Source organism: Bison bison, unplaced genomic scaffold (assembly GCF_000754665.1).
Source record: "Bison bison bison isolate TAMUID 2011002044 unplaced genomic scaffold, Bison_UMD1.0 scf7180017864092, whole genome shotgun sequence".
Lineage (NCBI taxonomy): Eukaryota > Metazoa > Chordata > Mammalia > Artiodactyla > Bovidae > Bison > Bison bison.
The window spans coordinates 3,577,469-3,590,669 of record NW_011494664.1 but is presented as its reverse complement, the minus strand read 5'-3'; the positions used below and the strand labels follow the sequence as shown (position 1 = coordinate 3,590,669).

The 13,201-nt window shown below is 39.6% G+C and overlaps 1 protein-coding gene across 1 annotated transcript in view; it reads left to right on the top strand.

Moving 5' to 3' along the window:
- Positions 1 to 12,093, top strand: part of LOC104987321 (alpha-fetoprotein-like) — a 51,321-nt gene extending 39,228 nt beyond the window's left edge. The window contains 2 exon segments of the mRNA XM_010838185.1: positions 1,227 to 1,359; positions 10,769 to 12,093. Of these exon segments, the coding sequence (XP_010836487.1) occupies positions 1,227 to 1,359; positions 10,769 to 10,813 (178 nt within the window). The 3' untranslated portion in view covers positions 10,814 to 12,093.
- Positions 12,094 to 13,201: the final 1,108 nt, after the last annotated feature.

The following is a 13,201-nucleotide window of genomic DNA, read 5'->3' as shown; positions in this document are numbered from 1 at the left end:
GTGTCACATACACGTTGGAGACTTCACTGTGGACGACTGTCAGGCAGCAAAGGCTTGGTGGCATTTCAGTCCAGGAGTCAGGCGACTCAGAGTCACCTTGCTTTGGGCCAGCTGCCTGCACTGAGACCTCAGGGAGAAGAAAAGGGCTTTTCGCTGGGCTGGACAGTGAGACTGATGCGGTGCACACCTGCTCTTCTGCTGGCTGGTCCTTCTTCACCATCATCTCTAGCTGATGGCAACTGGCACAAACCGTGTCTGCCAGCCACCCAGGGCAGCCCAGCCTAGCAGTGGGGCGGGGCTGGAGTCCTCTGTCTTGTGATAGAAGACTTATATAATATCCTTAGTTTTGCCTCTTGGTAGAAAAAGCCTAAAATATTAATATTTGTTGGATCCATGGTTTAGAGTGTCATAGAAATAGCTACTTGAAGCTTTGAGATACTTTTTATTATACCTATTCAAACACAAATAAGGCCACTAGATGTTTCCAATTTGAATTTGGAAATGAAGACCAAGCAAAGGTTTTTTTGGGGATAAGCAATAAAATATGGATTGAGGTACATTTTCCCTACTCTTCACACCTTGTTTTCTTTGTAGTTAAATCTTTCTTGATCAGAAAAAAAAGATAACATATTTTATTAAATAGACAGAGACCAGGTTTTAATTTTGAATATTCAAAGTGATTGAATCACTGACATTTATATGGTTGTTGGGAAACTGTTCTGTAAGAGACATCTGAGTTGACTGTCAAACTACTAAAGTTTCAAATAGTGTATTGGCTTTATCATTAATAGCATCTAAAGGGCCCTCAATGTCCAGGTGTGTTATATTTGAAATATTTATTGGGAAGTTAGTTTTTTAGGATAAAAGTTGTTCACAAGAAAATACTATAGGAAAAGCTAATGTATAACCTACTTTCTACCCAATGTAATAAAAATAGAAAAAAGCATTTATCCTAGTAATAATTACATAAAGATAATTAAATTTACTATAATAGGTATATTGATGAGATATGCTTGAATAAACATGTGGAATAAATATGAAGATGGAGATAGACATTGTGAAAATTGTGAGAACATCAGGTCGTTTTCAGATCCTTTAAACTTGAGAGTGAGAGCTAGGCAAAGGTGTGGGTGGTGTGCGGCTTTCAATAAGTAAGGCAGGTTTGCAAGCTGGCCTTCTAGAACTCAGTGAGTGCTTGTTTTTTTTGCCACTCATTTCTTATTCAGACTCCTCAGCAACCTTGTGAAGCAGAAACTGTATGCAGCAGAGATGCAGTTCCAACCAATTACTGTGGATTTTGCTCACCTGGTGGAGACGTGCTGTCAAGCAGAGAAAAGTGAAACATGTTTCCAAGAAGAGGTATCCCTGTTTCCTTGTTTATTCTCTTAGCATTCGTAGGGGTTATTAAGTTTAAAAAAAATTCTCTGTTCTAGTCATGAACGGACTGGGAGAAAATCCCAGTCTCAGTGAATTGGTGTAACTAAGTATTTTGGTTGAAGATACACTAATATTTATGTTCATTTGCAGAAACTAGGTGTGTTAGACACGAAAAGAGATAAACAGAAAGTCATTGATCTTAGATGAACTGAGATGTTTCGGATTGGGGGTGGGGGGGAAGAAGGATGAGCAAGACTCTGGTCACTGTAGAGAAAAGGTGTCCGTGGAAATATAGAGAAATTTTAAACAAGTAACAATTTAAAGGCCTGTCTGGGCAAGCTGTAGCTTTGTTTTAGAAATTTCTGGGGGCACAATCAGAAAGAGTCACTAAAGGTAGTTTGGGGCTTAACTAGGAGACCAGGTGAAAAACATTGTGTTTTCTCAGTGGCAGATCATTAGAATAGGCGGTTGAAGAATAGAAAGAGAAACTACGATCAGAAGAAAGTGTCTCTGTGCATATCCACTAAACTGACTACCAGGTGATTGTTTTGTGTTATCAATCTAATTATATACAGTTAACAAGCAAATGACTTTCCATAAGATGGTAAAGTTGTGTGACTTAAATTTCTAAGAATATCATGGTGATCCTACCATCACTCTGAGGTACAGAAAATTCATGTAAATTCATGGAGGGAACCTGGGATGGCCATTCTCCTGCAGATATGACGTGAGAAACAGAAATTCAGTTATAGTAGGTTATAGTGTCTGAGTAGAAGAATCCAAGTATATGGTTAAATATATATATATAATAAAGCAGCCTTTACAGTCAAAACAGGTTGGGGCTAGTTAAGGCTGGGGTTTAGCAATGGCCTAGGGAAACATTTTCACAGGTAACAATTTTCACAAATGCCTTAATTACCTTCAGTGGCTCTTTTCTGGGCTTCCCTCATAGCTCAGTTGGTAAAGAATCTAGCTGGCTCTTTTCTACTTTTTCAACTAAACTGTACATGTGCTTATGTTAAAAGTCACATATCTATAGTCTAAGCCAAAGAACTGGTGCTTTTCAATTGTGGTGGGAGAAGACTCTTGAGAGTCCCTTGGTCTGCCATGAGATCAAACCAGTCAATCCTAAAGGAAATCAATCCTGAATATTCATTGGAAGGACTGATGTTGTAGCTGAAGCTCCTTTACTTTGGCTACGTTATGCCAGGAGCTGACTCACTGGAAAAGACCTTGATACTGGGAAAGATTGAAGGCAAAAGGAGAAGAGGGAGGCAGAGGATGAGATGGTTAGATAGCATCACTGATTCAAGGGACATGAATTTGAGCAAATTCCAGGAGATAGTGAAGGGCAGGGAAGCCTGGTGTGCTGCAAGCCATGGCATCGCCAAGAGTCAGACACCACTTAGTGACTGAACAATAACCATAATCTGTGGCTCAGCTGGTAAAAAAATCCACATGCAATGTGGAAGATCTGGGTTTGATTCCTGGACTAGGAAGATCCCCTGGAGAAGAGAAAGGCTACCCACTCCAGTATTCTGGCCTGGAGAATTCTACCAAGTGTATAGTCCATGGGGTCGCAGAGAGTTGGACACCACTGAGAGCCTTTCACTTTCACTTTCATAACCTTGTCAAAAAGGTAGTCAAACTACCGCCCTCTGGCTAACTTAGCTTCCCTCCCTGTTTATGTAAATAAGGTTGTGTGGGCACACAGCCCTGCCCATTTATTTACATGTTGTCTGCGTTGCTTAAAACAGCAGAATTGAATAGTTGTAAAATTGAGTAGTTGTGACAGAGACTGAATGAACTACAGAGTTCCAAATATCTGGCTGTTCACAATAAGAACTTTGCTGACTGCCAGACTAGCTGATACACAAAATGAAAACAGTCACAAATGTCCATTTTTTCATTTTAAAGCCCTTTTACTTTTTGTATTTAGAAAATACATTGCTACCTGAGTAACACCAGTAATAACAACTATTGTAGTTTTATTATATATCTTATATAATATATATATTATAGTTAATAATATTGTAATATCTTTGTATGGGGAAGAAGGTGGTCAAAAAGTACAAACTTGCGATCAGTTACGAGATAAACAAATGCCAGGGATATGATTTGCAACATGATAAATATAATTAATACTTGTTCTTGTTGTTCAGTCGCTGAGTCGCGTCTGACTCTGCAACTCCACGGCCTGCAGCACGCCAGGCTTCCGTTGTCCTTCACTATCTACCTGAATTTGCTCAAATTCATGTCCATTGAGTCAGTGATGCTACCTAACCATTTCATCCTCTGTCACTCCCTTCTTTTTATGTCTTCAGTCTTTTCTAGCATCAGAGTCTTTTCCAATGAGTCAGCTCATAAACACTTTTTCAGAAAGGCCTGTACTTAAGAATTCCCTAGAGAATTTTCTTGACATGTTCTTGCTCATAAAGAAGAATACTTCTTGCTGGAACTATTTCACCAATAGCATGATAGGAAGATTTCTGTGTGCTTTTTCCTACACTTTTTGTCGAACAACCATTTTCAACTTAATGGTTGAAAAGCCCAAATTTCCTCCCTTCCCTCTCCGCTTTAGGATTTCTCCACAAATTAAGGAAGCAAATAGGAGCTATCTGAAGAATATATCATAATAACTATCATTTGCTAGATTAACTTCTTCAGATGAAAAATGGATTATCTGTAATTATGCATCATCTATAAAGTTTCATGAAGTTTATCTCCTTATGATTATTCTAAGGCAGTGATTCTGGAATATTTGTGTGCATCAGAGTTGCTTGGAGGGCTCGTTAAAACAAAATCAGTGTTTTTTACTCAAAGGATTTCTGATCAATAGATCAATAGATCTGGGGTGGGGTCTGGCAAGTTCCCAGGAGCTGCTGATGCTACTGGTTTGGAGAAGACTTGAGGAACCACTTTAGGGTGAAAGCAGATAATCATAAACTAGTCCCCCATCCCCTCCCAATATTTTCATATATCTAACTCCTAGTGAGAAGTTAGAACCAAGGACAGTAACAAAAATAATGAAGCAATTGAAAAGTAACCCATTTATGAAAAGAAGTGAAAGAATTTGAGGACGTTAAATAAAAAAGGTAAGACTGGAATATTAAAAAAACAACTTTATGTTACATGAATAGGCTTAGCCAAAAATATAGGACTATATAATCAAAAATATAAAATATAGGAATATAATATCTTGGAATCTTATCAGCAAGAATTTGTGTGACTCTGTGTGTGTCTCTGTTTGTGGAAGAGGCCTAGGTTTGACTGTAGTGCAAAGGAATAATTCCTAGTGGCTTTGGGGGTCTCCAAAGTCCCCCAGGTAAAGTCTGTGTGATCGGTTGTGTCTGACTCTTTGTGACCCCATGGACTGTAGCCCACCAGGCTTCTCCGTCCATGGAATTTTCCATGGAAGGATATTGGAGTGGGTTGCTGTGCCCTCCTCCAGGGGATCTTCCCAACCCAGGGGTAGAATTTGAATCTCCTGTGTCTCTTCCATTGGCAGGTGGATTCTTCACCACGGTGCCACTTGTGAAGCCTTAGAAGTGATGAGGCTTACCCAATTAGTCTGTAGATTTTCCAGTTAGACTAACTGCTGCGGGGACCTACAGGCATTTTCTTTGTTTGAATAGTCAATTATGTGAACCTGTTCTGCCTGCTAAAGGATAAAGTCGGCAGGCTTGAAGATTGCCTTTCTAGCTATGACTGGTGGGAGGATAAAACATTTTTAGACAAGATGGAAGACATTCTGAGAAGTAAACCAGAATGCAGGAAAAATCCAGGGAGAAAACAGTGAGCCGAAGTTAATGTTGGAATGTCCATAAGAATAAGAATGAAACAAAAAGAAGGAATAAAATAAGAAACTCAGCCATACAAGGTGAATTTGAATCTTCCAAAGAACAGGAATCTCATATTTCATGAGGTAATAATGTGAATTGCAGACATCAGCAGTTTTAAGAAGAAAAATACTCAGATCAGAGGGGAATGATAATTATAGCCTGAGATAATTATCTGTCAGCCAACAGAATATAACATAGAAGAAGGTTAACAAGAATTAGCAGAAATTTGGGCAGGTTGAAATGATGGTTTGAAAAATAATATATGAAATTTAATAATAAAAAAAAGCAGTGCTCTGCTTTTAGTTGTGACTCAACACAAGTTCATGTGAAAAGACTTGCTGTTTTAAGTAGCCTCTGCTTACAGTTTGTGGAAAAGGAGATGGCACCCCACTCCAGAACTCTTGCCTGGAAAATCCCATGGACGGAGGAGCCTGGTAGGCTGCAGTCCATGGGGTCACTAAGAGTCGGACATGACTGAGGGACTTCACTTTCACTTTTCACTTTCATGCATTGGAGAAGGAAATGGCAACCCACTCCAGTGTTCTTGCCTGGAGAATCCCAGGGACGGAGGAGCCTGGTGGGCTGCCATCTATGGGGTCGCACAGAGTCGGACACGACTGAAACAACTTAGCAGCAGCAGCAGCAGCTTACAGTTTGATGGGTCTATTATTAAAGCTACTGCAATCCTGGGATGCATTTCTGGAGAAAAAGCAAGGATCAGAGTAAGCAATGTGATATCTCGGTCATATGGATCCAGTCATTCTGAGATACTGTATTTAGTTTCTTTTATAAGTAATACATGAACATGACTAAAGCAAGAGTCCAGACAGAAAAGCAGGGTACATTTCCCATTCCCAAAAGATAAGCAATTTAAATCTTTCCTATTAGTACTCCTAGTGATTAGTGTTATTACTTTGCTGCTGCGTCGCTTCAGTCGTGTCCGACTCTGTGCCACACCATAGACGGCAGCCAACCAGGCTTCCCGTCCCTGGGATTCTCCAGGCGAGAACACTGGAGTGGGTTGCCATTTCCTTCTCCAATGCATGAAAGTGAAAAGTGAAAGTGAAGTCGCTCAGTCGTGTCCGACTCTAGCGACCCAATGAACTGCAGCCCACCAGGCTCCTCCGTCCACGGGATTTTCCAGGCAAAAGTACTGGAGTGGGGTGCCATACTTCTTAAAATGTTGCTATCATTTAAAGAATATAGTGTGTTTACACTGACTTCAACAATACCACTCGTAGACTTTTAATATATTTTTAGGTAAAGTGTTTTTCTTTTTTTGATTATATTCTTCCTTGGTTCTTACATTTCAGTCAGCATCTAGTGATTTTCCATAACATAATTAACATCTAAATTTCCTTCAATTTCTTTGCCAGCTTTCCTTTTAAAAGCTATACCATTATTTCCACACACTCTAGGTTTGTTTATCCTGCTTTGTTAATGTAAGGTGTATGTGTGCTAAGTTGCTTCAGTTGTGTCTGACTCTTTGTGACTCCATGGACTGTAGCCCACCTGGCTCCTCTATCCATGGAAATTCTCCAAACAAGAATACTGGAGTGGGTTTCCATGCCCTTCTCCAAAGTTCAAGGTGTATACAGTTTGTCAATAGGTTGATGTTAACAAGTGGAAACCAATAAATAGTATGTTCAATAGTGCGTTTAACTTTAATGTTATTTACAGCCATACGATGAATGGATTAGTTCAACAACTTATCCGGTATCGCTTTAAAAATACCAATATTAAATGAAGTCTTTTTTCTTATTGTCAAATGCAGAAAATATGCCACATTTGTTTAGTTTTACATATTTGGACTATGATTTCCTCATACATCCTTCTTTCTTGAGAGGTTCTAATTATCTTTCTTTTTCCATCAGTTCAGTTCAGCTGCTCAGTCGTGTCCGACTCATTGCGACCCCATGAATTGCAGCACGCCAGGCCTCCTTGTCCATTACCAACTCCTGCAGTTTACTCAAACTCATGCCCATCAAGTTGGTGATGCCATCCAGCCATCTCATCTTCTGTCGTCCCCTTCTCCTTCTGTCCCCAACCCCTCCCAGCATCAGAGTCTTTTCCAATGAGTCAACACTTTGCATGAGGTGGCCAAAGTATTGGAGTTTCAGCTTTAGCATCAGTCCTTCCAATGAACACCCAGGACCAATCTCCTTTAGGATGGACTGGTTGGATCTCCTTGCAGTCCAAGGGACTCTCAAGAGTCTTCTCCAACATCACAGTTCAAAAGCATCAATTCTTCGGTGCTCAGCTTTCTTCAGTTCTTAATCATACAGTTTTTGTAATAGCATATTCTATCATCTTATAACTATATTTGAAAAGTCCTCTGACTTACTCTTTCAGTTTGGACCTAGTTATTTCTAGAATTGACTATCCATGGAAAGTTTCTTCCTAGTGTGAAGTGAAGTAAAAGTGAAAGTCACTCAGTCGTGTTTGACTCTGCAATCCCATGAACTAACCCATAGAATTCTCCAGGCCAGAATACTGGAGTGGGTAGCCTTCCCTTCTCCAGGGGATCTTCCCAACCCAGGGATTGAACCAAGGTCTCCTGCATTGCAGGCGGATTATCTACTAGCTGAGGCACAAGGGGAGCCCAAGAATACTGGAGTGAGTAGCCTATCCCTTCTCAAAGGGATCTTCCTGACCCAGGAATTGAACCAGGGTCTCCTTCAGTGCAGGCAGATTCTTTGCCAACTGAGCTATCAGGGAAGCCCCTCTTCCTAGTGTAACTTTGGGTAAAATGGACTATTTCTAAAATTCCATTTTATGTTTTTTCTTGAATTCTGTTAAGTTTTTCTGGGCTTAAGTATGTAATTACATACTTAAATGCTTAAGTATGTAATGTATTTATGTATTTTTTCAGAATGGGCACCCAGGAGAAAAACTTTTGGTGTCCTTATGTGTTTAAATTATTATTTTATCCATATATTTACACAGTTTTGTTTTTTAGCTTGTATGTTAGCTTGAATTCTTTAGTTGTAAATAATATGGTCAAATTCTGGATAACTTAAATTAAAAATAGTATATTGAAAAGATAGTAGTGATTTCAGAAATCTTTAGGAAGCTTTAAAAAATGGACTGAGCAGCAGGTAAGAACAGAAGTAGCTCAGAAATCAATGACTTTCTGGTCTTGTACTGCTGGAATATCTCTACATGTTGCTCTTCTGAGCTCCTGTCTCTGCATTTTGAGATGTTGATTAATATCATATCAATGACTTTAATTTTCAGAAGTTCATCAATAGCTCTTACATTGATGGTGGGTTTTTCAATAGGCTTTATTCTTTCTGGTATATTGCTACTATTATTGAATTGGGACTTCAAAAGAGATAAAAGGATGTTGGCAAATTGCTATATCCTAGAATGTAGTCTTGAAAAGTATGTCACAGGATGTAGAGAAATAGATAAGCAATATTTATTCCAAAGTTCAGATGATGATAGGTTAGTAGTCTCCTATATGGACAACATATGGACTTGGGAGAAAATATTTGCAAACAATGGTACTGACAAGGGATTAATTTTCAAAATATACAAACAGTTCATACAGCCTCATATCAAAAGACCAAATAATCCAGTCAAAAAATGAACAGAAGACCTAAATAGATATTTCTCCAAAGAAGACATACAAATGGCTAGCTGGAAAAGATGCTCAATATTGCTAATTATCAGAGAAATGTAAATCAAAGCTACAGTGAGGTATCACCTCACACCATTCAGAAAGGCCCTCATTAAAAAGTCTACAAATAAGAAATGCTGAGAGAAAACAAAGGAACCCTCGCTCACTATTGACAGAAATGTAAATTGGTGAAGCCACTAAGAAATAGTATGGAATTTCCTTTAAAAATACTAAAAGTAGACCTACCATGACCCTACGATCCCACTCCTGGGCATATATCCAGAAAAGATGAAAACTCTAATTTTTCAAAGATACATGCACCACAGTTCATAGCAGCACTACTTACAATACCCAGGACATGGACGCAACATAAGTATACCCACTAACAGATGAATGGATAAAGGAGATGTGATATCTATCTCTCTGTCTCTCTATATATATATATGTATATAAATATATAAAACAATGGAATATTACTAAGTCATGAAAAGAGTGAAGTGATGCCATTTGCAGCAACATGGACGGACCTAGAAATTATCATACAAGGCGAAGTAAGTCAGATGGAGAAAGACAAATAGCATACTATATCACTTCTATGGGAATCTAAAATATGATATAATGGAATGTATTTCCTAAAGAGAAATAGACTCACAGACATAGAAAACAAACAATGATTGCCAGAAGGGGATAGCAGGGGGTGGAAGGAGATAAACTAGGAGTTCCAGGCTAATTATACATACTACCGTGTATAAAATGGAGAAGGCAGTGGCAACCCACTCCAGTACTCTCGCCTGGAAAATCCCATGGACGGAGGAGCCTGGTAGGCTGCAGTCCATGGGGTCGCTAAGAGTCGGGCACGACAGAGCGACTTCACTTTCACTTTTCACTTTCATGCATTGGAGAAGGAAATGGCAACCCACTCCAATGTTCTTGCCTGGAGAATCCCAAGGATGGGGGAGCCTGGTGGGCTGCCATCTATGGGGTCACACAGAGTCGGACATGACTGAAGCGACTTAGCAGCAGCAGTGTATAAAATAGATAAACAAGGACCTACTGTATGGCACAGAGAAATATATTCAGTGTATTGTAATAACTTATAATGGAAAAGAATCTGAAAAAGAATAAATAGGAGAACTTCCCTGGTGGTCAGTGACTAAGACTCTGCACTCCCAAAGAAGGGGGCCTGGATTTGATCCCTGGTCAGGGAACTAGATCCCACATGCTGCCACTGAGAATCTGCATGCTGCAATGAAGATTAAAGATCTGTGTGCTCCAACTAAGACCTGGCAAGCCAAATAAATACATAAATATTTTTAAAAGATACATGTGTATGTACACACACACATATATGGGCTTCCCAGGTGGCTCAGTGGTAAAGAATATTCCTGGCAAAGCAGGAGCCACAGGTGACTCGAATTCCATCCCTGGGTCGGGAAGATCCCCTGGAGAAGAAAATGGCAACCCACTCCAGTATTCTTGCCTGGAGAATTCCATGGACAGAGGAGCCTGGTGGGGTGCAGTCTATGGGGTTTCCAAGAGCTGGACACAACTCAGTGACTGAGTACATATGTAAATATGGGGTTACCTAGAGCTGTTTTAAAATGCAATGTGAAGCTGATGTTGATTGTTCATTTTTACTCTGCAGCAAAAGAGTGCCATACTTTAGTGAGAAGGAAGCAAATTTTTATTTATGCCAAATCTGGGGTCTTGAACGTAGGTGTCATCACAGTGAATTAAGTCCTTAAACTAAGGGACTAGGCCTATGAGCAATTCTATTCTAAGACCTTGAGTGGGGGACATATTAGGATATATCTCAGGCATGCAACAGGGAAGTCTTAAAGATTTTCTATTTGGGATCAGAGCTGTTTAGCTGTGTTCTCTTTCTCACAGATGTGCTTATTTGCTTTATTTATTTATTTTTTTTTAGGGGTCCAAACTGATTGAAAAGTGCCAGCTTCTTTTGGGAGGCTAAATGATTCCAGAAAATGTCATCGTAGGATCTTTGTTGAGAACTGCATTTTGTTTTTCATGAATAATGAAATGCATGTTTAATATTCAGAATAAAAATCGGTAGTGTCAGCTTTCATCTGCTAACAATGCTACTCAAGAACACTAACCAATCTAGACTAAATCTCTAGTTTCTTACTCAGCAGAGGAATCTATTTATTGCAACTCTTCTGCAACCTCCTTTCTCCTCATAAACTTTCTATTTCTCAGAAGCAGCACTGGAAATATGAACTCAAGGGCAGGGCGGGGGTGTGTGGCTTTCAAAGGTCTCAGGTGGATATAATGGGTGCCACATGCCACGTCAAGCTGGGACCTGGCTGCTGGGTTTCTGGAATGAAAAAGATCCAAAGTGCCACTTAGGGTTTCTATCCATACCACTACTGAAAATAATTATTGATGAGCTGAATGAAATGGTTTTGTAAGAAAGTTACTTTCGTAACAGTATTCTCATTCATCTTTACCTTAGATATGTGATGCTGACATTGTCACCAAGGAATCCCAATATATTCGTATTAACTTGAACTCTCAATGATGATGTGTATCAGCAGTTTTTTTCCCCAGAACTCCTGGGAGAAAGACATAAAGAACTTATTCTTTGAACTTAGTTTTCCAGATTTTTGTGTGTGTGTAATGAAGTAAAAAAAAAAAAAAAGCAGTGATATTTTAGTGCTTACTAAATGAACGATTTTGATTAGAGAAAATATTTAATCCTCTTTTCAGTGCTCTATACTTGATTTCAGTTTTTCCTCACTCCAATAATTTCAATGTGTTCATATATATATATTAGCAAATTAAATCCAAAAATCATTGAAGTATCTATTAGGTTCAATAAACTGTACTAGGTATTATAGGGAATGATATGAATATGATATGACCAGATCACTAATGAATTTAAACAAGATATAATCACATGAGGAACTGTAATAATGGGCAGATTACACATTTCCAGTGTCACAAGAGCAGAACTAACTGATAAGGTAGAACCCAGGGGTTTGAGATCACATATTACCCCAGAGACCAGGAAAGTTCATGGGAGAAGTGACTGGCCAATGGCCAGTCTGGCCAATGACTAGAAAATGTATGTGCTGGGTTTTAAGACAAGAGTAAAGCAGTAAGACTCAGTGAAAACCTAGGTAACAATGCTTTGTGGGAACACATTGTAGCTTAGCTACATCAATGAAAAGTATTTGTAGAGCAGTCATGTCCAACTCTCTGTGACTGTAGCCTGCCAGGCTTCTCCATCCATGGAATTCTCCAGGCAGAATACTGGGGTACCCATTCCCTTCTCCAGGGGTTCTTCCTGACCCAGGGATTGCAGGGATTCCCACATTGCAGGTAGATTCTTTACTGTCTGAGGAACCAGGGAAGCCTAGTTATAACAATAGCTAGTATTTATCATACACTTCTTACATGCAAAGTGTCAGCCTTTAAATGTATTATTCCTGTAACTTCTACAACTGTATAATGAAGTAGGTACTATTATTTCTTTACTACAAATGAAGACACACAGACTGCCATTTGAAGGTGTGTAGTTTAGGGTGAAGCCCCAGGCTTCAGCAATACGTGAATTGTGAACTTCCAGGTATTCAAGCTGGTTTAAAAAAAGGCAGAGGTTGCCAACATCTCCTGGATCATCGAAAAAGCAAGAGAGTTCCAGAAAAACATCTATTTCAGCTTTATTGACTATGCCAAAGCCTTTGACTGTGTGGATCACAATAAACTGTGGAAAATTCTGAAAGAGTTGGGAATACCAGACTACCTGACCTGCCTCTTGAGAAACCTGTATGCAGGTCAGGAAGCAACAGTTAGAACTGGACATGGAAAAACAGACTGGTTCCAAATAGGATAAGGAGTACATCAAGGCTGTATATTGTCACCCTGCTTATTTAACTTATATGCAGAGTACATCATGAGAAATGCTGGCTGGAAGAAGCACAAGCTGGAATCAAGATTGCTGGGAGAAACATCAATAACCTCAGATATGCAGATGACACCACCCTTATGGCAGGAAGTGAAGAGGAACTAAAGAGCCCCTTGATGAAAGTGAAAGAGGAGAGTGAAAAGAGTTGGCTTAAAGCTCAACATTCAGAAAACTAAGATCATGGCATCTGGTCTCATCACTTCATGGCAAATAGATGGGGAAACAGTGGAAACAGTGTCAGACTTTATTTTTCTGGGCTCCAAAATCACTGCAGATGGTGATTGCAGCCATGCTCCAGTACTTGGGCCACCTCATGCAAAGAGTTGACTCATTGGAAATGACTCTAATGCTGGGAGGGATTGGGGGCAGGAGGAGAAGGGGACGACAGAGGATGAGATGGCTGGATGGCATCACCGACTCGATGGACATGAG